The sequence below is a fragment of the Globicephala melas genome, chromosome 10, assembly GCF_963455315.2.
Source record: "Globicephala melas chromosome 10, mGloMel1.2, whole genome shotgun sequence".
In the NCBI taxonomy this organism is placed as follows: Eukaryota; Metazoa; Chordata; class Mammalia; order Artiodactyla; family Delphinidae; genus Globicephala; species Globicephala melas.
Window position 1 is genome coordinate 93,136,488 of NC_083323.1, and position 27,368 is coordinate 93,163,855.

The 27,368-nt window shown below is 41.8% G+C and overlaps 1 protein-coding gene across 4 annotated transcripts in view; it reads right to left on the bottom strand.

Annotated features, from left to right (window-relative positions):
- Positions 1-21,722, bottom strand: part of BORCS5 (BLOC-1 related complex subunit 5) — a 113,036-nt gene extending 91,314 nt beyond the window's left edge. For all 4 annotated transcript variants that reach the window (XR_009565467.1, XR_009565466.1, XR_009565468.2 and 1 more), the window contains exons 1-2: positions 21,359-21,722; positions 18,629-18,772 (exon numbers count right to left, since the gene is read on the bottom strand). Coding sequence is in view for 1 of the 4 variants with exons in the window: in XM_030841265.2 (XP_030697125.1) it covers positions 18,629-18,772; positions 21,359-21,416 (202 nt within the window). In the remaining 3 variants the exon portion in view is untranslated. The remainder of the gene's footprint in view (positions 1-18,628; positions 18,773-21,358) is intronic.
- Between the last annotated feature and the right edge of the window lie 5,646 nt (positions 21,723-27,368).

Consider the following 27,368-nt stretch of genomic DNA (forward strand, 5'->3'; position numbering starts at 1 on the left):
AACATTATCAAAAACCTGTGACTTTTAACATTCTTCTACAAATAATGAATTCCCAATGAGTCTAAAATTTAATGTATAGGCATTAACTGTGAATCATAGTTTTAATAACTGAGTTCATCCAAAACTAGTAGAAACCTAATAACATATTCCAAGATACACTTTTGATAACCACATCTCTTTAAAAAAATTTTCTAGAATCATTTAGTTGAATGATCTAACAGTTCTGTCATTTCAGGTAAGATTCAAGTTCATAAACTTCTGGCTCGATATTTTCCAAAGTGTGGTCCGTGAACCCATTTCAGAATCACCTGGAATGCTAGTTCCACATACAGGTGATACCTTACAAATGAACCTATTGAGTCAGACTCTCTGAGTTTGGGGCCCTATAATCAGCTTTATCACGCATAATAAGGTTTTGGAAATAATTACTATCAAGACCACAAATATAAATTCTTCTAAGTTGTTCTAATTCTAGTCAACCTTGCCTGCCTCTTTCAGACAGAATAAGCTGTTCTCTGATGGGTTACACTTTATTTACAGCACTTACCATATTGGGTCACAATTTATCTGTTAACAATATAGTTTCCCTCACTAGACTGCGAGCTCTCTTCATGGGAAGGAGTAATGTGTTTTGCTTTTGTGTCTCCAGCCTAACAATATCAGATGAAGAGCACGAGCTTAATGAATTTGGTTAAATGAATGAATAAAATATATGAAATATCACAGTTCTAAAAAAAAGCATGTGGCTTCCACTTGTGCTCACAGTGAGGAATATTATGTGGTACCAGTTCCAAAAACGATTAAATTAGCATCAAATTAATGTCCAATAATCAGTTCAGTTTCGGGGGCTGGGGGAAAGGGAATTTTTTAAGTTGTGAGAATACCTTTAAAACACTGGCTTTCCTAAATAAACATTTCAGTCTCAAATGTTAGTGTGTTTTTTTTTAATTTTTTTTGAATTTTATTTATTTTTTTATACAGCAGGTCCTTATTAGTCATCAATTTTATACACATCAGTGTATACATGTCAATCCCAATCGCCCAGTTAAGCACACCACCATCCCCACCCCACCACGGTTTTCCCCCCCTTGGTGTCCATACGTTTGTTCTCTACATCTGTGTCTCAATTTCTGCCCTGCAAACTGGTTCATCTGTACCATTTTTCTAGGTTCCTCATACATGTGTTAATATATTTGTTTTTCTCTTTCTGACTTACTTCACTCTGTATGACACTCTCTAGATCCATCCACGTCTCAACAAATGACCCAATTTCGTTCCTTTTTATGGCTGAGTAATATTCCATTATATATATGCACCACATCTTCTTTATCCATTCATCTGTCAATGGGCATTTAGGTTGCTTCCATGACCTGGCTATTGTAAATAATGCTGCAATGAACATTGGGGTGCATGTGTCTTTTTGAATTATGGTTTTCTCTGGGTACATGCCTAGTAGTGGGATTGCTGGATCATATGGTAATTCTATTTTTGATTTTTTAAGGAACCTCCATATTGTTCTTCAAAGTGGATGCATCAATTTACATTCCCACCAACAGTGCATCAGGGTTCCCTTTTCTCCACACCCTCTCCAGCATTTGTTGTTTGTAGATTTTCTGATGATGCCCATTCTAACTGGTGTAAGGTGATACCTCGTTGTAGTTTTGATTTGCATTTCTCTAATAATTAGTGATGTTGAGCAGCTTTTCATGTGCTTCTTGGCCATCTGTATGTCTTCTTTGGAGAAATGTCTATTTAGGTCTTCTGCCCATTTTTAGATTGGATTGTTTGTTTTCTTAATATTGAGCTGCATGAGCTGTTTATATATTTTGGAGATTAATCCTTTGTCTGTTGATTCGTTTGCAAATATTTTCTCCCGTTCTGAGGGTTGTCTTTTCGTCTTGTTTATGGTTTCCTTTGCTGTGCAAAAGCTGTGACGTTTCATTATGTCCCATTTTCTTATTTTTGTTTTTATTTCCATTACTCTAGGAGGTGGATCAAAAAGGATCCTGCTGTGATTTATGTCAAAGACTGTTCTTCCTATGTTTTCCTCTAAGAGTTTTATAGTGTCCGATCTTACATTTTTAGGTCTCTAATCCATTTTGAGTTTATTTTTGTGTATGGTGTAAGGGAGCATCCTAATTTCATTCTTTTACATGTAGCTGTCCAGTTTTCCCAGCACCACTTATTGAAGAGGATGTCTTTTCTCCATTGTATATCCTTGCCTCCTTTGTCATAGATCAGTTGACCATAGGTGCGTGGGTTTATCTCTGGGCTTTCCATCTTGTTTCATTGATCTATGTTTCTGTTTTTGTGCCAGTACCATATTGTCTTGATTACTGTAGCTTTGTAGTATAGTCTGAAGTCAGGGAGTCTGATTCCTCCAGCTCCGTTTTTTCCCGTCAAGACTGCTTTGGCTATTTGGGGTCTTTTGTGTCTCCATACAAACTTTAAGAATTTTTTTTTCTAGTTCTGCAAAAAATGCCATTGGTAATTTGATAGGGATTGCATTGAATCTGTAGATTGCTTTGGGTAGTATAGTCATTTTCACAATATTGATTCTTCCAATCCAAGAACATTGTATAGCTCTCCATCTGCTGGTATCATCATTAATTTCTTTCATCAGTGTCATAGTTTTCTGCATATAGGCCTTTGGTCTCCCTAGGTAGGTTTATTCCTAGGTATTTTATTCTTTTTGTTGCAGTGGTAAATGGGAGTGTTTCCTTAATTTCTCTTTCAGATTTTTCATCATTTCTGTGCATTAATTTTGTATCCTGCAACTTTACCAAATTCATTGATTAGCTCTAGTAGTTTTCTGGTGGTATCTTTAAGATTCTTTATGTAGAGTATCATGTCATCTGCAAACAGTGACAGTTTTACTTCTTCTTTTCCAATTTGTATTTTTTATTTCTTTTTCTTCTCTGATTGCCGTGGCTAGGACTTCCAAAACTATGTTGAATAACAGTGGTGAGAGTGGACATCCTTGTCTTGTTCCTGATCTTAGAGGAAATGCTTTCAGTTTTTCACCATTGAGAACGATGTCTGCTGTGGGTTTGTTGTATATGGCCTTTATTATATTGAGGTAGGTTCCCTCTATGCCCATTTTCTGGAGAGTTTTTAACATAAATAGGTGTTGAATTTTGTCAAAAGCTTTTTCTGCATCTATTGAGATGATCATATGGTTTTTATTCTTCAATTTAATATGGTGTATCACACTGATTGATTTATGTATATGAAGAATCCTTGCATCCCTGGGATAAATACCACTTGATCATGGTGCATGATCCTTTTAATGTGTTGTTGGATTCTGTTTGCTGGTATTTTGTTGAGGATTTTTGCATCTATATTCATCAGTGATATTGGTCTGTAATTTTCTTTTTTTGTAGTATCTGCCTGGTTTTGGTATCAGGGTAATGGTGGCCTCATAGAATGAGTTTGGGAGTGTTCCTTCCTCCACAATTTTTTGGAAGAGTTTGAGAAGGATGGCTGTTGGCTCTCCTCTAAATGTTTGATAGAATTCACCTGTGAAGCCATCTGGTCCTGGACTTTGGTTTGTTGGAAGATTTTTAATCAGTTCCAATATCATTCCTTGTGATTGGTCTGTTCATATTTTCTATTTCTTCCTGGTTCAGCCTTGGAAGGTTATACCTTTCTAAGAATTTTCCATTTCTTCCAGGTTGTCCGTTTTATTGCCATAGAGTTGCTTGTAGTAGTCTCTTAGGATGCTTTGAATTTCTGTGGTGTCTGTTGTAACTTCTCCTTTTTCATTTCTAATTTTATTGATTTGAGTCCTCTCCCTTTTTTTCTTGATGAGTCTGGCTAATGGTTTATCAATTTTGTTTATCTTCTCAAAGAAGCAGATTTTACTTTTATTGATCTTTGCTACTGTTTTCTTTGTTTCTATTTCATTTATTTCTGCTCTGATCTTTATGATTTCTTTCCTTCTGCTAACTTTGGGTTTTGTTTGTTCTTCTTTTTCTAGTTCCTTTAGGTGTAAGGTTAGATTGTTTGAGATTTTTCTTGTTTCTTGAGGTAGGCTTGTATAGCTATAAACTTCCCTCTTAGAACTGCTTTTGCTGCATCCCATTGGTTTTGGATTGTTGTGTTTTTGTTGTCATTTGTCTCCAGGTGTTTTTTGATTTCTTCAGTGATCTCTTGGCTATTAAGTAGTGTATTGTTTAGCCTTCATGTGTTTGTGTTTTTTAAGGTTTTTTCCCCTGTGATTCATTTCTAATCTCACAGCGTTGTGGTCAGAAAAGATGCTTGATATGATTTCAATTTTCTTAAATTTACTGAGGCTTGATTTGTGACCCAAGATGTGATCTATCCTGGAGAATGTTCCATGTGCACTTGAGAAGAAAGTGTAATCTGCTGTTTTTGCATGGAATGTCCTATAAATATCAATTAAATCTATCTGGTCTATTGTGTCATTTAAAGCTTCTGTTTCCTTATTTATTTTCATTTTGGATGATCTGTCCATTGGTGTAAGTGAGGTGTTAAAGTCCCCCACTATTATTGTGTTAGTATCGATTTCCTCTTTTAGAGCTGTTAGCAGTTGCCTTATATATTGAGGTGCTCCTATGTTGGGTGTATACATATTTATAATTATTATATCTTCTTCTTGGATTGAGCCCTTGATCATTATGTAGTGTCCTTCCTTGTCTCTTGTAACATTCTTTATTTTAAAGTCTATTTTATCTGATATGAGTATTGCTATTCCACCTTTCTTTTGATTTCCATTTGCATGGAATCTCTTTTTCATCCCCTCACTTTCAGTCTGTATGTGTCCCTAGGTCTGAACTGGGTCTCTTGTAGACAGCATATATATGGGTCTTGTTTTTGTATCCATTCAGCAAGCCTGTGTGTTTTGGTTGGAGCATTTAATCCACTCACATTTAAGGTAATTATCGATATGTATGTTCCTATGACCATTTTCTTAATTGTTTTGGGTTTGTTTTTGTAGGTCCTTTTCTTCCCTTTTGTTTCCCACTTAGAGAAGTTCCTTTAGCGTTTGTTGTAGAGCTGGTTTGGTGGTGCTGAATTCTCTTAGCTTTTACTTGTCTGTAAAGCTTTTGATTTCTCTATCAAATCTGAATGAGATCCTTGCTTGGTAGAGTAATCTTGGTTGTAGGTTCTTCCCTTTCATCACTTTAAGTATATCATGCCACTCCCTCCTGGCTTGTAGAGTTTCTGCTGAGAAATCAGCTGTTAACCTTATGGAAGGTTCCCTTGTATGTTATTTGTCATTTTTCCCTTGCTGCTTTCAATAATTTTTCTTTGTCTTTAATTTTTGCCAATTTGATTACTATGTGTCTCGGTGTGTTTCTCCTTGGGTTTATCCTGCCTGGGACTCTCTGTGCTTCCTGGACTTGGGTGGCTATTTCCTTTCCCATGTTAGGGAAGTTTTCGACTATAATCTCTTCAAATATTTTCTCAGGTCCTTTCTCTCTCTCCTCTCCTTCTGGGACCCCTATAACGTGAATGTTGTTGCGTTTAATGTTGTCCCAGAGGTCTCTTAGGCTGTCTTCATTTCTTTTCATTCTTTTTTCTTTATTCTGTTCCACAGCAGTGAATTCCACCATTCTGTCTTCCAGGTCACTTATCTGTTCTTCTGCCTCAGTTATTCTGCTATTGATTCCTTCTAGTGTAGTTTTCATTTCAGTTATTGTATTGTTCATCTCTGTTTGTTTGTTCTTTAATTCTTCTAGGTCTTTGTTAAACATTTCTTGCAGCTTCTCGATCTTTGCCTCCATTCTTTTCCCGAGGTCCTGGATCATCTTTACTATTATTCTGAATTATTTTTCTGGAAGGTTGCCTATCTCCACTTCATTTAGTTGTTTTTCTGGGGTTTTATCTTGTTCCTTCATCTGGTACATAGCCCTCTGCCTTTTCATCTTGTCTATCTTTCTGTGAGTGTGGTTTTTGTTCTACAGGCTGCAGGACTGTCATTCTTCCTTCTGCTGTCTTCCCTCTGGTGGATGAGGCTATCTAAGAGGCTTGTGCAAGTTTCCTGATGGGAGGGACTGGTGGTGGGTCGCTAGTGTGTTTTAAAATAGAAGAATTTTTATATGCGAATTTTGGAAAAGTAGAAAAATTGAAAACGACTAACAAAATTTTATACTATTCAGCCTTAGGCTGTTTCTAGGCTATCACTTAGCAGAAACTGCTGACAAACCAGAACCTTAAAAGGACATATACACTGTACATCCTTTACTGTTATATTCCAGGGGTAAAAGGCTAGCTCATGCAGGAAATGATATTGTTTAGAAAGATATATCCTTGGGTTCTAGCTAAAGAAAACCATGTATATTTTATTTAAAGTCATAATATAACACAAATTGAAAGTTTAGAGAAACAGAAAAGAATGAATAATCAGTACATAAACTATCTGATAATTATTCCAGTAAGTTGATATTTAATATGGCTTGAAACTAAAATCAGAATTTAACCTGCATACATTTGGGTAACCTGCATACATTGACTAAGAACAGAAAATTAAAGCAGTACATCCCAGATGTAGTTCTGGTCAAGAATTCTCTTGGCAACTTTTATCTTTTTATTTATATGGAAGATTTTAAACTATGAACACTCCCCCGACCCTGTCTTCTCAATGTGGCTACCTTCCATTCATCCCTGAAAACCCAGCTCAAATATTTCTTCCACTGTGAAGCCTATCTCAAATCCCCAGGTCAAATTAATGGTTCTCTCCTCCATGCCTACCTAGTCTTTTGGGCATCTGGCCAGTATTACACATACTATATTACTACGAGTTATTTACCTGTCTAAATCACTCACAAAACTATAAGCTCCCAAAGGGCAAAAACGGTGTCTTATATTCTTTTGTATCTCTGCTATCTGGAGCACCACCAGGACCTGGGCAGGAGTTTACCAATATTTTGCAGAAATGAATGCCAATGTAGTTATCAAAAGCTGTTGGCATGAGGCACAAAAGTAAAATGAAGAAGTGGTAACTGAGAGAAGAATATGGATTAAAAAGCATCTTTGGGGGAGGACTTCCACTTCTGCCCATGAAATATTATCTGCTGTTATGCCTGACAGTCATAAACAGCTAGAAAACCAGACAAAACACTCTTTTCAGATATTGTGTAACAGGCAGTGCAGGACTTTGAGCCCCACAAGAAGGAAAACAAGTGAGTTCTATCATTTCCCCAGCTTACTGCTGAAAGGCAGGTCTCAGGATGCAGACCAGGGAGGCACAGTGGCCTCGGAGTTGAAGAGTGGAGTTTGCAGAGACTAAGGTGTCTAGAACTTGCACGACAGAGGATGGGAGGGAAGGGCATTCCACAAGCACACTGCGGAAATCACACAGGGCACTCTTGAACCCTTGCACAGTAACTTGTGAATTTATGAGCCGAAATTCCACAAGTCTGGAGAAAGAACCAGGAAAGCAGTAAGCCAAACAATTTCTGAAACTCACATAAGGCTAAGGGCAGTTCATGTTCCCACCAGCCAGAGTGGAAAAACCTCATAATATATGGGGCAATGGGTAGCATGCTCAGAAGGGTATTGCCTTAGTAGGGAGGTTTAATTAAACCAGACATAAGGCTGCTCTGGATGAGCCCTAACCAAACTCAAAAGCAAGCCTAGAACTGATTACAAGTAACTTAACCTTCTGCCAGAACCAAGTCCAATCTCCTTTAAAGGAATCAAACAAAATCCAGCACCCAAAAACATAAAATATACAATCTTTGGCATACAGTAAAAATCTTCCAGGCATCGGGGCTTCCCTGGTGGTGCAGTGGTTGAGAATCTGCCTGCTAATGCAGGGGACATGGGTTCGAGCCCTGGTCTGGGAGGATCCCACATGCCATGGAGCAACTAGGCCCGTGAGCCACAACTACTGAGCCTGCGCGTCTGGAGCCTGTGCTCCGCAACGAGAGAGGCCGCGATAGTGAGAGGCCCACGCACCGTGATGAAGAGTGGCCCCCACTTGCCACAACTAGAGAAACCCCTCTCTCAGAAACGAAGACCCAACATAGCAAAAATAAATTAATTAATTAATAAACTCCTACCTCCTCCCCCCCAAAAAAAAAACTTCCAGGCATGAAAAAAGCAGGAAAATGTGACTTGAGAAAGCTCATTCAATTAAAAAAAAAAACAGATCCAGAAATGATGGACTAGCAGACAAGAGTTAAAAGAGTTATTATAAATATACTCTATATGTTCAAAAAGTAGAGGAGAACATAAGCATGATAAAGCAAAGAAATGATTTTTTAAAAAAAGAGGGGAATGGATATCTAAAGCTAAAAAACACAGTTATTTGAAATTAAAAATACAAGGGTTGGGGGAAGAGATAGCTAGAGAGTTTTGGATTGGCATGTACACTGCTATATTTTAAATGGATAACCAGCAAGGACCTACCGTATAACACAGGGAACTCTGCTCAATATTACGTAACAACCTAACTGGGAAAAGAATTTGAAAAACAATAGATACACGTATATGTATAACTGAATCACTTTGCTGTACACCTGAGACTATCACATTGTTAATCAACTATACTCCAATATAAAATAAAAAGTTTTAAAAAAATGCATTGGATGGGATTAATGGCAGCATAGACATGACAGAAAAAAAAAAGACCACTCAACCTGGAAACATAGCATTAAAAATTACCCAAAGTAGGACAGAAAGGAAAAAGACAGAAAGGAAAAAAAAATCCAAAAGGTGCATCAATGACCTGTGAGAAAACACCACGTGGTCAAACATAGAAACTGGGAAGGGAGGGGCAGAAAAATACTGGAAGAAATAATAGCCAAAGTTTTTTTTTTTTTTTTTGGCAGTACGTGGGCCTCTCACTGTTGTGGCCTCTCCGGTTGCGGAGCACAGGCTCCGGACACGCAGGCTCAGCGGCCATGGCGCACGGGCCCAGCCGCTCTGTGGCATGTGGTATCCTCCTGGACCGGGGCACGAACCCGTGTCCCCTGCATCGGCAGGCGGACTCTCAACCACTGTGCCACCAGGGAAGCCCTGGCCAAAGTATTTGATAATAACTATAACCCTATAGATCAAAGAACATATGGTGCACATTAGTGTGAACTCATCCTTTTCAATATACATAGGTTAAATATAAAAATAAATACAGGTATAAATGTGTGAGTTTGTATATATAAATATACACACACACACACATATATATATATATATATATATATATATATATATTCCTTGCTAAACACACCAAGAGGGTCTGGGAGTGGTTTCTAAACACCACCCTCCACTAAAAGAACCGGGGCTCCTGGAGAAATGCTTGATTCTAGGGCTGAGGCCAGGGAAGAACAAGGTAAGTCTGGAACGTTATATTGTGCCATAAAATAAAAATATGTTCAAAGAATAATGAGAATACGTCAAAAGGACACAGGAAGCTAAATTGATGGTATTGCAACTAGCCAAATATGGAGCATTTTGCAATTAAAAATAAACAGTCGGGGTTTCCCTGGTGGCACAGTGGTTGAGAGTCCGCCTGCCGATGCAGGGGACACGGGTTCGTGCCCCGGTCCGGGAGGATTCCACATGCTGCGGAGCGGCTGGGCCCGTGAGCCATGGCCGCTGAGCCTGCGCGTCCGGAGCCTGTGCTCCGCAACGGGAGAGGCCACAACAGTGAGAGGCCCGCGTACCGCAAAAACAAAAACAAAAACAAAATCAAAAAAAACAGTCGCTCCTTGGTGTCCATGAGGGGAATGATTCCAGGACCCCCGTGGATACCAAAGTCCCTGGATGCTCAAGTCCTTTATATAAAATGTATTCGCATATAACCTACGCACGTCCTCCCGTATACTTTAAATCATCTCTAGATTACTTATAATATCTAATACAATGCAAATACTATGTAAATTGATGTAAATGATATGTAAATAGTTGCTAGCGCTCAGCAAATTCGCGTTTTGTTTTTTGGAACTTTCTGGACTTTTTTTCCTATTTTCAATCCGCCCTTGGGTGACTCTGTGGATGCAGAACCCACTGGTATGGAGGGCCAAATATAATGACTTTAACAGATCACAACTCATTGAATAAAATAGGAAGTCGCTGTTCCACACTGACTTAAACAAATGAATAAAAACTGGGGATAAGAGAAAGGTCTTCCTTACAGTAAAATGCAAACTAATAAATGTAGAAGGAATGATAAACTTAGAAAAATCACTGTTTGGTAACCATCACTGTATAATTAATTCAAGCAAGAAATATCAATGGATATTATAACTGGTGAAAGAAAGTGTGCTGAAAAACAAGATTACATAAAGTCTCACAATATCTCCTCAAATATATAGTAGTTACCAAAAAAAGAAAAAACTTTATAACAAAACTGGGCAAAACTGACATTTTTATATAAATAAAAACAAAGAATTTGTTTCTAGCTGACCTGCACTACGAGAAATGCTACAAGAAGTTCTTCAGACTAAGAATGACATCAAATGGAAACGTGAATCCATAGGAAGAGATTAAGAATTCCAGAAATGACAAACATGGGAGTAAACATTCAACATATAGCTTTTTCTTCCCTTAATTTCTTTAGAAGATATATGATTCTTTAATAAAAGACACAGACACACCTCCTCTGAGATTTCATGGAAAGAAACAAGAATGGATGCAGGCACAGAGATTTGCTGGAGTGCGGAACAAAGTGAGGCTGCTCTTGCAAACATTCTCCCTTGGTTTCGAGTGACCATTCTCCTAGTGCGTCCCCCTCTTCTGAGTAAGACTCACACTTTGCCAGTTAACGGCCACGTTTAAAAGGTTAACTGAAGCGCTATTACACATACAAATAAACCTACAAGGTAATCGGGAATGAATTATCAACTTTTCAAAGATGGTATCTGGGGGAAAATACACCCTGAGGATCAACCCTGGGTCTGGAGGTCACCGCTCAGCGGTTCAGAGAAGACTGTGGCTCTGATTAAGACCCACCCCCTCATCCCCTCCTTTGCCACTCCCCTTTCCAATGCAGAGGTAAGGCCTGACAGCTGGCACAGGCAGATGTCTTGATAAATGCCAGGACCTTCTTCGCTTATATTATTTGTCTGGCTGATAGGTGGGTTGGTGAGAAAGATGTGATTTCACTGGTCATTTGAAATCCAGCTCCCTCATGTTCTTCACATCCACCTTTTCCATCGATTCATTCTTTCCCGGCTTCAACCTCCAGCGCTAATCCTCAATGTTCCATGTGATTTGAGAGCCTTCACTGCCGTTTTGTGAGATTTTACTCCACCAAGGAAAGTCCCAGGCTCTTTTTAATTGTCAAAATCTCCTTCACATGCATCGTGTTTTTTTTTTTTAAGCTACATTGATAATTTATTAATAGCTACTATACATTTGTATACATTTCCTCCTGGTGTGTAGGTTCATCACAAAAACCAAATTACTGGGCTTCCCTGGTGGCGCCGTGGTTGAGAATCCGCCTGCCAATGCAGGGGACACGGGTTCGAGCCCTGGTCCGGGAAGATCCCACATGCTGCGGAGCAACTAAGCTCGTGCGCCACAAATACTGAGCCTGCGCTCTAGAGCCCGTGAGCCACAACTACTGAGCCCGCATGCCACAACTACTGAACCCGCACGCCTAGAGCCTGTGCTCGCAACAAGAGAAGCCTGCGCACTGCAACAAAGAGTAGCCCCCGCTCACCGCAACTAGAGAAAGCCCGCGCACAGCAACGAAGACCCAATGCAACCAAAAATAAATAAATAAATATATATATATTAAAAAAAAAAAACCAAATTACTGTATATAATAGAAGCTGCCCGTTAATCACAGAAGAAGAAGAAATTTTGCTATTGCTTGAAAGGTAGTCCCATGACGTTAGTGTTTTATCCTTTATATCTTCAGAGACACATATACCTAGAATATAATCAGTATTGGTCACTGGAAGCCTTGAGGCATCTTCCTCCAGCAGTGCTGGAAAAACACTGGTAACGTTTTTGGCACTAAGTGCTTCTTTTTCAATATCTCTAAATAGGCAATAGGATTTTCTCTTATCACAATTCTTTTAACAATTGCCACATTATAATTATCTAGATATCAGTTTATACAGTATTAGTTACAATTTCAGTTAAGACTTTGGAAACAAGAGGCATATTTACACATCCTTTGCCAGGATGAAGTACTCCAATCTGTCAGTCAGTCATTAATTCAAGAAACAGTCTGTAGTGAACACTTGTGATTTCTCCCACAGTAGCAATTCCTGCCTAACAGTCCTCAGTTTCCACGCTAGGAGCCATATGGTTCCAGAAAACTTTACTGTACTTTAGTGGTGACGTATGTGAGCTAGACTAAGCCAATCAGGTAGCCTGTCACCTAGGCATATAACCATGTGACCCACGCCTGACTAATGAGAATCTCTTTTGCTACAGAGTGTGCATTATATGGATAAAAGACCTGGAACTCCTGTAGCCATTTTGCTTTCATGTAGAAAACTAGTCAAAGGATGGAACCAATACATGAAGGATGACACAGTGAAAAGACAGAGAAAATTACAGAAAAGTAAAATGAGACCCTGACATGATAAACCTCTGGATCGAACAGCACCTAAACCTGAACTACCTGTGGGATTACAACTGCTTCACAGCCGTGCAACTGTGCAGTCCCACAGGGTCCCGTTCTCAAATGGGGTCCTCCACATTTGGTTCAATGCCCTTGTGCTGCCTTCTGAAATTCTTAATAATTTTATCTTAGGACCTGTGTCTCTAAGTGAAGTCCTATGGAACAATGGAGCGGGTCTATAAGCAAAGAAAATATACGTGGCAATAACTAGCACGTGTGGGGCAGTCCAGGACTCTTGGGACTCTGTAAAACCCAGTCAGGACCTGGATACAGATCTGCAGAAGCAGCAGCCAGGGCAGCAGTGGCTGTGACCCAGCAGAGAGGAGGGGCTCCTGCTCTCTGAGGGCAGTGCATGGGGACTGGTTTTCTTGTCTCTGCACCCATCCCACTGGCATCTGCACAAACATTACCTCTGGGAACTGTCAGAACTGTCAACAGCAAACTACAATAAAACAATATACTTGGACATATGCAGCACATTCTTAACAACCAAGCGCAGAACTCCCAACACAGCTGCTGAGTATCACTGAGGCTTTTACACTGTGTATGTCTGATCTCCCTTGTCGGTAACAAAGACAGTCCCCTCCTTAGGCAGCAATACAATCTTTTTTTAAAAAATTATTTAAATAATTTATTTTTGGCTGCGTTGGGTCTTCATTGCTGCATGCGGGCTTTTTCTAGTTGCAGCGAGCCAGGGTTACTCTTCATTGCAGTGAGTGGGCTTCTCATCATGGTGGCTTCTCTTGTTGCGGAGCGGGCTTCAGTAGTTGTGGCTCGCAGGCTCAGTAGTTGTGGCTCACGGGCTCTAGAGCGCAGGCTCAGTAGTTGTGGCACATGGGCTTAGTTGCTCCTTGCCATGTGGGATCTTCCCGGACCAGGGCTCGAACCTGTGTCGCCTGCATTGGCAGGCGGATTCTTAACCACTGCGCCACCAGGGAAGTCTTATAATCTTATGTCTTGTTGTATCCAGGGTCAGTAACAAAAATGATCAGTCAGTTGCAAAGAAAGTCATATATGTACGCACCACCATGTCCTCTCATGCGTGCACATATATTCATTGCCAGGAGTGAAAAGAATAATTATTTTATAACTTTTATATATAAAACATCAATATTGCATTTCACTTGTATTTCATTTCTATAGAATGACATGAGAGTGGGATTAATTAAAAAATATGAATGGTTGAATTTTAAGTAAGAAATCTATAGGGTTTGTTTAACCTCTGGGAATCTAATTTGCATCAAATCTACATTTTGCTTTTGTGCTCTGTCATGGCCATTTATTGCTACCTTCTAATTTTTTAATTTCTCATTTTCCCTTAAGTGTGGTACATTTCCAAGTAAGTTGGTACTTCAGAGACTGCTATGAAAAAAAGAAATTCTTTTGGCTTAAAATAAAAGAGGAACTTTACTAATGTAATGTTATTTGGCATTCGTATGGAGCATAAACTATACCCTGGGATAGTCACCCAAAAGGGTTAAGACCAGAGAAAGAATCTGCTTGCTTATTAAAAATGCATACGTTACCTCAGTCATAGGAATAGCCCCAAACTCGCCCAGCCACTGCCTCTGCAGATCACCCACCAGCATTAGCATTACATCATATGACATTATGGACAATCGTGAACTCTGTGTAGTACTTGTATTGTTTTGAAAGAATACACTGTCATTAACTGGAATAAAAGCTTTCTGAAATCAAACCTGGGGGGTAGCCCTCACTGTGTGGCCCTTTTACTTCTTTGAGAAACAGCCTCATCCTGAAAGCAGTAAAGGGGGAAAGAGATTAGAGTATAAAGGCAACAGAGATGAGTGATCCCTGCCCAGGCCAGCAAGCAGATGCAGGGCTTTAAATTACCAGGCAGAATGATGTCAAAGCAGGAGGCTCTGTAACAAACGCGGCACCTGAAAATCCAAGCCAGCTCACGCCCATCACCCTATTTCCCATTACAGCCTCATGATTTTTACCATGGGCTTCGATAGAATTGGAAACTGAGTCTTTCTTTTTTAAATCAAAGTATAATTGACTTACCATACTATATTCGTTTCAGGTGTACAACATAGTGATTCGATATTTTTATACATCACGAAAAGATCACCATGATAAATCTAGTTACCAGCTGTCACCATAGAAAGTTATTACAATATTACCGATTATACTCCTGGTGCTGTACCTTACATCCCTATGATTTATCTATTTTAAAACTGGAAGTTTATACCTCTTAATCTCCCTCGCCTATTTCCCTCATCTGCAACTCCCCTCTCCTCTGGCAACCACAAGTTTGTTCTCTGTATCTAGGAGTCTGAAACTGAGTCTTATTCTACGCACAAAATAGTTAAAACTCGATGTCCTGATGTCATCTGGAGATGGGCTATCACTTATAGCCATGTGACTCTAGGCAATGAACTGAAGCTCTCTGAGCCTCAATGTTTTAATGTAGAAAATGGAAAGAATAATAGGTATGCAGAGCACGGGAGGTGAGGATTAGCTACTATTACTATCATGATTATACTTATCACTTCCACCCAGTTGTCCCCTTTGCCTACCTTTTCTAATCACTGTCCAAGATGTTTCTTCTTCACAAGTAAAACGCGAGCATCAACTTAAATGCTCACGGGCTTATTTTGTGCCCTGCAGTCTGGCCACTGCCCTTTGTTACCATTTCTATTTTCACATCACTCTCCTCAGGTGATTTCTCTACCCTGTTTAGCCAAATCCTAGGACTCCTCTTAAGACGCTGCTTCTCGCGAGCTTTCCTCTCTCCTGCACCTATTCTCAACATACTCAACAACCAAGGTTCAGAGAGGTGAAAAACAAAGTCAGGGCAACACAGCCAGTCGGTAGCCAAGTCACAATGAAAATCCAGGTAGTAGAACCCTTGTAAACTGTTGGTGGGAGTATAAATTGGTGCAGCCACTGTGAAAAACAGTATGGAGGTTCCTTAAAAAACTAAAAATAGTACTACCATATGATCCAGCAATTCCACTCCTGTGCATACATCCAGAAAAAACAAAAACACTAATTTGAAAAGATACGTGCACCCCAATGTTCATAAAAGCACTATTTACAATAGCCAAGATATGGATGCAACCCAAGTGCCCATCAACAGATTACTGGATTAAGATGTGGTAATATAGGACTTCCCTGGTGGTGCAGTGGTTGAGAGTCCGCCTGCCGATGCAGGGGACACGGGTTTGTGCCCCGGTCCAGGAAGATCCCACATGCCACAGAGCGGCTGGGCCCGTGAGCCATGGCCGCTGAGCCTGTGCGTCCGGAGCCTGTGCTCCGCAACGGGAGAGGCCACAAGAGTGAGAGGCCCGCGTACCGCAAAAAAAAAAAAAAAAGAAAAAAAGATGTGGTAATATATATACAATGGAATATGACTCAGCCTTAGAAAAGAATGAAATACTGCCATCTGCAGCAATGTGGATGGACCTGGAGAATATTATGCTTAGTGATATAAGTCAGACAGAGAAAAAGACAAATACTATATGATATCATGTATATGCAGAATCTAAAAAATAATACAAATGAAGGTATATACAAAAGAGAAACAGAGTCACAGATATAGAAAACAAATCTGAGGTTACCAAAGGGGAGAGAAAAGGGGTAGGAACAAATCAGAGGTATGGGAGTAACAGATACAAACTGCTAAATATATCAATAAAATAGATAAGCAACAAGAATATACTGCAAAGCATAGGGAATTAAACCCATTATCTCAGAATAACCTACAATGGAATATAATCTGCAAAATACTGAATCACTATGCTATGCACCTGAAACTACACAATATTGTAAATCAAATATGCTTCAATCAAAAATAAATAAAATCCAGGTAGTAATGCAAGCAAGTCCAGCTGTGTCGCATTAACTGCACCACACTAATAATTCACTCTTGGGGTTCCCAGTGACGATTTTAAATCTGAGGTTAGCTTCCCTTAACACCAAACCTTCTCCCAGATGTTTCCCCTACTAGTCAACTTATCATAAAATACGAATTATTTCAAATGCTTAAAGAAGAAACACTAATTCCAGAAAAGTATTAAATACAACTCAAAGTTCTGGGGTTGTTTTTTTAGTTTTTGTTTGTTTTCAGCATTTCCCAGAAGTGGGGACAAAACTAGATCTCACAGGCCTCACCCAGGACTAGACGACTTTGGGAGGAAAGAGGACATAGTTAACAGGAAGTGGAGGCATGAACACCGTGACTGTGAGCAATACATGCAACTCCAGAAGGGATGGAGGACAGGATACAAGTGTCAGCCTCTAAGTTTCTAAAGATAAAGGTGTGTGTTTTAAATCTGATTGCACAAGGATATATGAAAATGGAAATTTCATTAATGTTGGCTTCTTTGGAGAATCACATGATTCCTCAAAATAACAGAAACTAATGAGAAGATGGGTAACGGGATGTAATGTGTTGTTTTGCATAAGAATCAGAAGAGTTTACCAGTGTCTAACACTGAGGCCTCTGGGGGAAGATTGAAAGCTTGTATTTCCTCATCTGTAAAGCAGATGAAGTACTGGGAAGAATGAGAAGTATATGGATCATCTATAAAGCACCATTTGGTTTTATTTTTGTTTTTTAAGTACAGTGTGGAATGGTTTAACTAGTACAGGATTTGACATCAGTGATAAAGGTTCAAGTTCAACCTCTAGCTGCCAGCTGTCTAATCTGGCACAAATCATTCAAACATATTTAATGATGTAAGAACTAAAGGGATAATGTATATGTGTGTGTAGGGGAGGGAACCTTTTAATACAAATAGCTCTATAAATGTAAGATGTTTCATATTATACTGTACCAGGTTAAGTAAACCAGGGTAGGTCAACTAAATCATTTACATTTCCTAATCTTTTGTCGTGAGAGGGGGACACAGTGATTCTTACAGCAGAAACCCCATTCAGTTAATAAAAAATCATTGCCACTACTTAATAAAGATATGAAAATAATAAAGTAATGCATGTATTAATAACAAGTTAATAAAAATATAAAATAAAATTATCCAATGAATAATAAAATTCATATTAAAAGGTAACTACCTCAATATATGCTAATCATATATTAAGAGGGATGACGGTTTGTACACATTCTCTCCTTTCAAACACGAACTCCCTGTCAAACAAAACAGTTGCCAGGATTAACTATAAGTGTATCAGTAATCATGGAGATTTTCTCTGTGGAGGTAAACTAGTCAACCCATAGTCCAGATCACAAATAAGAATGAAAATCTTTTTGGGGAAATATGACAGGTAAGCCAACTTCATCATCATTCATTCATTCATTTACTCAGTCCCTACTTTACACCAGGCTCTATTCCAAGTGCTGAGGATTCAACAGTGAACAAAACATGGAAAGTTCCTACCATCATGGAGCTTTACGTTCTAGCAGGGAAATACAGACAGTGAACAAATAAGTAAACTATGCAGTAAGTCAAGGGTGATTATGTACTCCAGAGAAAAACAGGCCGGGAAAAGGGCTGCAATTCTAAATATAGCAGTCAAGGAAGGCTTCACCAAGAAAATGCCACTTAAGCAAAGACCTAAAGGAGATGCATAAGGCACAGAGATATCAGGGGAGAATGGTGGGGCTACGCACACCTTTCCAGCAAGTCCAGATAAGATAAAATGCAATCCCTGGAAATAATTTCTATCCTTTTAAATGTATTGAGGCTTGCTTGGGTCCTAGTATGTGGTCTATCCTAGAGAATGTTCTGTGTGCACTTGAAAAGAATGTGTATTCTGTTTTTTTGGATGTAGTGTCCTGTATGTATCAATTAAGTCCAACTGTTCTATTGTGTCATTTAGGATCTCTGTTGCCTTAATGATTTTCTGTCTGGAAGATCTGCCTATAGATGTCAGTATAGGCAGTATAGATACTACTATAGTCAATGTCTTGTAATAACCTCTAATGGAAAAGAATCTGAAAAAGAATGTGTGTGTGTGTGTGTGTGTGTGTGTGTGTGTGTATACACACACATATATAACCAAATCACTTTGCTGTACACCTGAAACTAACACAATATTGTAAATCAACTATACTTCAATAAATTTTTTTTAAGAAATGCAAGCCCTTACCTTTCAAAAGTGGCTGGAAGGTTGGAATCTCTTGCAACTTGATGACATCGGGATCATTGCTGACATTCCGTGAGGCCTGGGAGCCCTGAGCTACAACCACAATATCATCCATCTTGGCTCTATGCTTAGCTGGAGAAGGGGCCACTGAAAATAAAGTTACACCGCTCAGGAATTGCATCTTATTTAGCGACCTCCATCTCACCAAAGCTGTTTTCACTGTAGTCATTAAAAAGGATAATTTTTACACAAAAGATGCTAACCGCAGTTATCCTGCAGTGGGGGCTGGGTAGGGGAGATGAATTACAGAGGACTTCTATTTCCCACGGTATTAAAAAAAAAAAACCTTCAAACTTTATAGGACCATATACCATCTATGAGGCTGCTTTTGTAATTAAAAGTTTATTATTCAAAACACAAAATAATAACCAGATTGTTTTTAATTTTTACTTCTTTGATCCTCCTGACGTTTGTCCCTATTTCCCAATGAGGAAATAAGCATACCAAATTTAGCTGTGGCTTGCCCAAAGTCACCAGTGCTAGAAACAGAGTTAAGAAGGGAACTGGAGGTAAATGGATTGTTGGTGTACATGACCCATCCCAGTGATGCTGGGGTTGCAAAGCTGTGTAGCCACCCTATCACAGCAAGCCCAGCATGATGAATAGATCCTAGTCACAGGAAAAATAATCCTGGCTCTTAACACAAGATGATGGCACGAGCCCCCTCACCCTTAAAGTCACAGGGCAGAAAGAACCGGCAGGTCCACTGTAGGCTGAGGCAAAATAAAGAAACTTGAAGGACCGCTAAAGAGGCGGGTCAACTTCAGGCACCCAGGAGACTGTAATCCATTTAGAGGGAAGTGATTCAAACTGTCAAGGACTCCCCAGACCAAGACATCCTCTGCTCCCAAACATCTTCTGGTTGGGGCAAGAGGGAATCTTTATTGTTTTACACTCTAGAAGGTAGTATTTGCAGGCGCATCATAATCATGTCTCAAAGGTTGATCCAGGTATGCCACAGAACTGCCCTGCCTCCTGGAGGCTAATGTCTCTTAAGGCTTGGCATTCACTCTTAGAATCTCAGCTACTTTCATTGCTCTTCAAGAAGTCTCTCTTCGCCTCTTTTGGTAATTTACCTAATGTTTTACAAATCCCAAGCCCGAAATCTTTCCTAGTACAAATTCAGTGATTCCTCCTTCCCCAGATACCAGAGGAAAACAGAGTTTACTAGATTCTAGCTAGTCTCTACTACTTGTTTGTAAAATGGGGCTACTGTGAGGATTAAACATGAACACATGTGAAGCACTTAGCACAGGGAACCAGGTAAATTCTAACCTATGCTATTCGGTAGTATTGGTTAGTATGCTCTAGTACTGGTTAGAGGCCATGCTGTTGGTTAGTAGGTGAGCAAGCCTATTAAAAAGATGACACGCGGGCTTCCCTGGTGGCGCAGTGCTTGGGAGTCCACCTGCCGATACGGGGGACACGGGTTCGTGCCTCGGTCCGGGAGGATCCCGCGTGCCGCGGAGCGGCTGGGCCCATGAGCCGTGGCCGCTGGGCCTGCGCGTCCAGAGCCTGTGCTCCGCGGCGGGAGAGGCCGCAGCGGTGAGAGGCCCGCGTACCGCAAAAACAAACAAACAAAAAAAAATGACACGCTTCTCACAAAATATGCTTCTGGCCTGACACAGAGGCAAGAAGGGAAGGGGTAACAATTATTACTATATTTGTTACAACAGATACTACATTCTGGATCTTTCAAATAAATAAGAATGAACGTAGCAGTAGATGCTGCTCACCGTTAAAAAAGCTATCTCAATCTAGCCCCCAGAATGGTAGACTGAACTAGCTTTGAAGGTTACATTTCAGTGTGGAATACCCATAGATCTGCTAGCGTCTACATTTCTGAACTACATATCCTACCAAGATCAGAGCAGCCCATGACCAGGGCTCTTTTTAGGCCCCAGATATAAGCCAATTTGGATTAGCAACTCCAGAGCTTATCTGGGACAGTCCCAGTGGTCCTAGAGGTTGGTGGGTAAGAACAACAAAAAGGAGCAAATGAGCCTCAATTAAGCATCAGCTGTTCCGAGTGCTCATTATACTACAGGAACAATAATCCTCCCATTCCTATATCAAACTCGGAGAGAAATCTAAACAACGTGGGCGGGGGAAGAATAGGGAAAAACACCAGATCCTGCCTTCCTAGCCAACTTCTATATTAGAAAGGGAGCCGAGACACCTTCCGATGGGAAGATGCAGTTTCTGGACTCGCTCTCACCCAACGGTTCACAGCGATTGTTCACCTGCCACACATCCTTTCTGAAAAAGAATCTCTAGAACCCATTTTTAAGAAAGAATCTGTTCTTTCAGGTCCTATGACCCATCCATTGCGCGACCCAAATCTCTCTATCAGTCATGAATACTAAAGCCAAATATTAATTAGGTCCTCCTTCAAAGAGTAGGCTGCAGCTGAGAGGAACAGCTGTTCTGAAAATAATGGGCTCGGGCGCCCACGCTGGCTTAGCTTGCAATCACAGGTACCGGCTTCCATCAGGGCAATCAAGGCTAGGGCAGATGGTAATTTTTTTTTCTTTTTCTTTTTTAAGAAAAAAGCATGGTGAGGGCTTTCTGTGCGTTCCTGTCCGCCGGTCCCAGTCCCCAGCAGGCTGGAAGGCAGCCCGCCCCGCAAGCAAACAGGGCTGGCTGGAGAAGGGTGGAGATCAGGGCACCGACCTGAGGAGTTCAGATCGTTGGGTCGGCTCTCGGCCTCGGAGCTCTGCTCACTGCCCATGGTGCTGGCAGCGGTGGCAGCGGAGGAACGGCGGAACGGGCGGCGACCGCTCCGGCGGCGGTGCGACAGGGAAGGGGCCGGGGACCGGGATGCGGAGGCTACACAGGCTGCGCTGTGGGGATGGCGCGCCCAGCCCAGGCGGGGGCGCGGGCAGCGGGGGACGGGGAGGCCCTCTTCGGGGAAGGACGTGCAAAGAGGTGCGGCGGAGCTATACACTGCACGCCTGCCTTATTTAGGGAAACGCAAGCCAGGGAGGCGGGGAAACGCCGGGCACCCGCCGCGCCTGCAGCCGGCGGGCGGCACCGCTTTCACTCACTCGCTTGCTCGGGCGCCTCACGCTCGTTCCTTCTCGGACGCGGATTGGCAGCGCCGGCAGCGCGCAGCCGTCAGTTCCGGGTTAGAAGGCCCACCCCCCCATCCCCACCCTGCCACCGCCCCGGGCCCGAGGGAGGGCGGGGAAACTCGCGCCGGCGACTCCCGGGGCGCAGCCTTAAAGGGCCCGATCACCTCAACGCCAGAACCGCCCCAAAGGGTTACCCGTTTCCTGTTGTAATGTTGCGCGTCACCTTTAAGTATCATCCACACACTAGGCACTTTATCCCCATCGTTAAAACTTTATTAATAGGCTTTGGGGGAGTTTGTTTTGTTTTTGTGTGTGGTTTTTTTGGTATTTATTTTTGGGTTTTTTAAATTGACATAATATTGTATGAGTTTCAGGTGTACAACATAATGATACGATATTTGTAATATATTGCAAAAAATTTAACCCTGTTTTACAGATGGGGAAAGAGAGGTGCTAGATAGATTTAGGATTGGAGTCCACAACTGCCTGGATGCCAAGCTCCTGTTTCAGTTCCCAAAGCTGGAAGTTTGGCAGTGGAAGACCGTACAAAAAATACTAGATGGTGAAAGAAGGAGCTGGAAATGAGAGAAAAATGAGTAGAAAATGCTGATTCATGTGTTAGGGCGTTTGTGCATCTTCAAAGGAAAGTGGATGCCCCAAGTCTAGTCACTTTCTGGCCACCTTGACAATTATCCGCGAGGCATTCTGAAACGAGCAAAGGCAAGAAAGAAGTACTACAGTTAACGCAATACAGAAACTTCCAGCTTTGGCAGGTCAAGGACTTACACCTAACAATGCATTCCCACCAAGGAGTTGAGTGGCTCTGGGGTTCTCAGAACTTTGCAACTCATTTTATATTGTTTGTTTCACGAAATTTCCAGCAAATGCCCTGAGGGTGTCAAATTGATGAAATGATTTTCAAGTCCCTTCTACTCTACCATATCACACACATTTCTCCTGTTTTCACTCATTTGATTTTCACAACAACACTGACGCCCATAAACAGGTAACTTCCTCATGGTTAGGTAAGTGGTGAAAGTAGGATTTAGGACTCTCTAGTTACAAATCTCATGCTCTTTCCTCTGCTCACCATTACAATACCGTCGTCCCTGGGTATCTGCAGTCCCTGGGTATCCACGGGGGATTGGTTCCAGGACCTCCAGCAGATACCAAAATCCATGGATCCTCAAATCCCTTACAGTTGGCCTCTCCGATTTCAAAGGGTAGGAACACTTGGGTATGGAGGGCCCACTGTACCTTGAGAAAAGTGCAAATGAATGTAAATTCAGTATTTTGTGGGAATGTGAAGATAGAACTAAAAACTGCCTGAGAGATCAAAAGAGTCTCCTAAAAGACTATAGTCTTGAAGTTTACATAAACCACCAGGCTGATGGGCCTGGGAAGGCCTTACTAAGCAATGTGCCCACTCCCTCTTGGGGCTCTCTCTCAAGACATTCCCTCTTTGGGGATGGGTGAGAGAAGAAGTAAAAGTGGGGAGAGTAAGTCATATTCTGACTCTTGTTCCCTCTCTTCCACACCAAAGTATATTTATCTTGTGTTCCATACCCTAATCTGTACTGATGTGATGGTGGTTTTTATGCTTCCCTTAGGATAAACGTTTCATTCTAAAAGGATTATTCCGTCCATCAACTGATGAATAGATAAATATATCACCCCATTCTCTACTGGCCAGCAAGGTCTCTGCTGAGAAATCTGCTGACAACTCTATGTATGAGAGATTTTGTTTCTCTTGATGCTTTTAAAATTCACTCTTTGTTTCTGATTTTAGACAATTTTATAATTTGTCTTGGAAAAGAACGTTTTGGATTGAGATTTTGGGGTGAGCTATTAGCTTCATGAAGTTGTATGTCCAAGTCTCTCCCCAGGTTTGGAAAGTTCTCAGCTATAATTTCTTTAAATAAGCTTTTTACCCTATCTCTTGCTCTTCTCCTTCTGAGACTCCAGTGATACGTACATCGTCTCCCTTGTGGTGTCCTATAAGTCCCATAGGTTTTCTTCATTCCTTTTCTTTTTCTTAAAATTAATTTATTTATTTATTTTTGGCTGCATTGGGTCTTCGTTGCTGGGCACAGGCTTTCTCCAGTTGCAGCGAGTGGGGGCTACTCTTCCTTGTGGTGCGCGGGCTTCTCATTGCAGTAACTTCTCTCGTTGTGGAGCACGGGCTCTAGGCACGCGGGCTTCAGTAGTTGTGGCTTTCAGGCTCTAGAGCGCAGGCTCAGTAGTTGTGGCTCACAGGCTTCGTTGCTCCCTGGCATGTGGGAGCTTCCTGGACCAGGGCTCAAACCCGTGTTCCCTGCATTGGCAGGAGGATTCTTAACCATTGCACTACCAGGGAAGTCCTCTTCATTGTTTTTTTTTTTTTGCTCCTCTGTTTGGGTAATTTCAATTGATCTAGTGGCCTTCTAGATCACTGATTCCTTCTGCTTAGTCAAACCTGCCATTGAAGCTCCCTGTTGAATTCTTCAGTTCAGTCATATTCTGCTTCAAAATTACTGTTTGGTTCTTTTTTTATGTGTTCTGTCTCTTCATCGAACTCATTTTGTTCTTGTATTGTTTTCCTGATAGCGCTAGATTGTTTGTGTTCTTTTCTAGCTCTCTGAACATCTTTAGAACAATTATTTTGAATTCTTTATCGGGCAGTTCTTGGATCTCCATTTCTTTGGGGCCAGTTACTGGAGGCTTACTATATTCCTTTGGTGTCCTCATGGTTCCCTGATTCTTCATGATCTCTGTAACCTTGCATAAGTGTCTGCTCATTTGAAGAAGCAGTCACCTCCTCCAGGCTTTATGAGCTGACTTTGGTAAAGGAAGATTTTCACTTGCAGGTGGGGACGTGCTGGAACATGCTGTGACTCCAAGTCTAGTGGTGCAGGACGCCAAGTGCAGGGGTATGTGGTGGCACAGGGTTCAGGGTTACATGATATCTTTTAACTCAGGCCATTGGAATCCACAGTGTCAACAACTGTGGCCCTTGGCAAGCACTTCAGTGTGTTTATAGTGGCTCTAAGGGCTGTTGGGGTCCTCAGCAGCCCCTCCAGATCCAGTGGCTAGAGACCAGACAGGTAGCAGTGGTTGCTGTTGCAGTAGTGGTGCACACACTCAGCTGCAGGGGTGCAGCTGCAGGTGCCTATAGAGAAGCAGGAGCTGGTTGCCAACACACACATAGCAGTGGGGGACTGGGCAGGCAGAAAGGGTCAGTGCCAACCAAATGCTCATTGGCACCTGCAGGGGTCCTGGCTGTTGGCTAGCACTCCTTTAGCTGCCAGGTCTCACCGTGGGTGCATGGCAGTGGAGGCCAGTGACAGGGGTCTGGCCAGGGGCATGCAGGTGCACATCTGGAGGGACTGGCTGCAGGTGAGCGCAGTGGTACAGGCCAGTGACAGAAGGGCCTGATCTGGGCCCACAGGCAGCTGCGGGGGCCCTGACTGTTGGCACGCCCTTCTGTGGCTGCACAGTTTGCCCCAGGCACGTGCACTGCCATGGAGGCCAGTGACGGGCATCAGGTGGTTAGCATGCAAGATTGCAGCTGGAAGGGCTAGCCCAGATGGTGCACATGATGGCGGAGTTCAACCAGAGGGTCCAGACTGGCATCTTGCATTCATGCAACCACAGAGGCCTGGGCTGGCTGCCAGCGTTGTTCCAGACTCCAGGGGAGGATAGGGGCAGGGGAGGGAGAAGAGAGGGACACAGGCGGCTGCCATCAGTGGGTGTGAATACCTGTAGGGTGAAATCTATGGGGGGCGGGGTCTGAGGTAGCTGTGCTGGTCATTGGTTTCTTCAGTGGTGAAAGCTGCTGGGTTTGTTTGCAGAGCAGGTCACTGGAACCATGATCTCTTTTGCTGCATAACTGCTGTTAGAAGTTCCTGCTTTTCTTCCTTGTTCCTAGTCATCTCTATACGTCTTAGCTTTGCAGGTCTGGGTGGGGTGAAACCAAACGTGGACCATCGTGCGGTGCCCTGAAAGGATGGGGAAGCTGGGTCCTCACCCCGATCCTTCTTTCTAGCAAGGGGAACTTTTCTTGCTGGCAAATTCCCTTTTGGTGCTGAGCAGTGCTGGCTAGGGGGATGGGATGATGTGGGCAAAATGAAGCTACCTTCCTTCTTTCCTTGTGTAGTTATTCTCAAGTTTTTGTTCTGCTGGGTTGCTGTAGTTTCTTAAGTGGACTCCAGAGCTCTCCCAGACCTGTTTTTGTTTGTAGATAGCTGTCTAACTGTTCATCTTTGTGAGGGGACAGAGGCTGGGGCTTCCCATGTTGCCATTTGTTTTCAATGAATGGATAAATAAAACGTGGTATATCTGTATCGTAGGGTATTATTTGGCAGGGGAAAAAAGGGGGAATGAAGTACGAATACATGCTGCAACATGGATAAACCTTGAAAACATTATGTTATGTGAAAGAAGCCCGTCACAAAAGACCACGGATTGTAGATTCCATTTACATGAAATGTCCACAAGGGGCACTATAGAGACAAAAATAAGTAAGTGGTTGTCTAAGGCTGAAAAGGAGGGCGGGTGCGGAGGCGATATGGGGAGTGACTGTTAATGGGTGTGGGGATTTATTTCTGGGAGTGTTGAAAATGTTCTAAAATTTATTGTGGTGGGAATTCCCTGGTGGTCCAGTAGTTAGGACTCCGTTCTTCCACTGCAGGAGGCACGGGTTCGATCCCTGGTCAGGGAAATAAGATCCCACATGACCCGTGGTGCAGCCAAAGGAAAAAAAAGAAAAGAAAAGAAAAGAAAGCTAAAATGTATTGTGATCATGGTTGCATAACTCTGTGAATATATTAAAAATCACTGAATTGCACACTTTAGGCGAATTGTATAGTATGTGAACTATATCTCAATAAAGCTGTTACTCAGAAAAAGGATATTGGAAGATAAAATGCCTTCATTCATTGACTCAGAATTTATTGGGAGCCTATAATTTGCCAGGCACTTGCTAGACACTAGGGAAGGAAGGTCCAGCAAGACTCCGTCTCCCTATCCTTAGGAAGCTTACAGTCTGGTGGCAAGAAAATTAAATGGACATTTTTTTTTCTGGCCGCAGGTTGCAGGATCTTAGTTCCCCAACCAGGGATCAAACCTGTGTCCCCTGCAGTGGAAGCTCGGAGCCTTGACCACTGGACTGCCCGGGAAGTCCCTAAATGGGCGTTTATAACACAAGGATTCTGCTGGAGAAGGAAGGTAGCTTCATTTTGTCCACACTGTCCCACCCCCACCAGCCAGCACTGCTCAGCACAAAGAGGGAACTTGCCAGCAAGAAGGAATTCCCCTTGCAATGATACAAATGAACTGATTTACAAAACAGAAATAGAGTCACAGATGTAGAAAACAAACTTATGGTTACCAAGGGGAAAGGGGGGGAAGGGATAGATTGGGAGATTGGGATTGACATATACACACTATTATATATAAAATAGATAGCTAATGAGGACCTACTGTATAGCCCAGGGAACTCTACTCAATACTCTTTAATGGCCTATAGGGGAAAAGAATCTAAAAAAGAGTGGATATATGAATATGTATAACTGATTCACTTTGCTGTACAGCAGAAACTAACACAACATTGTAAATCAACTATATGCCAA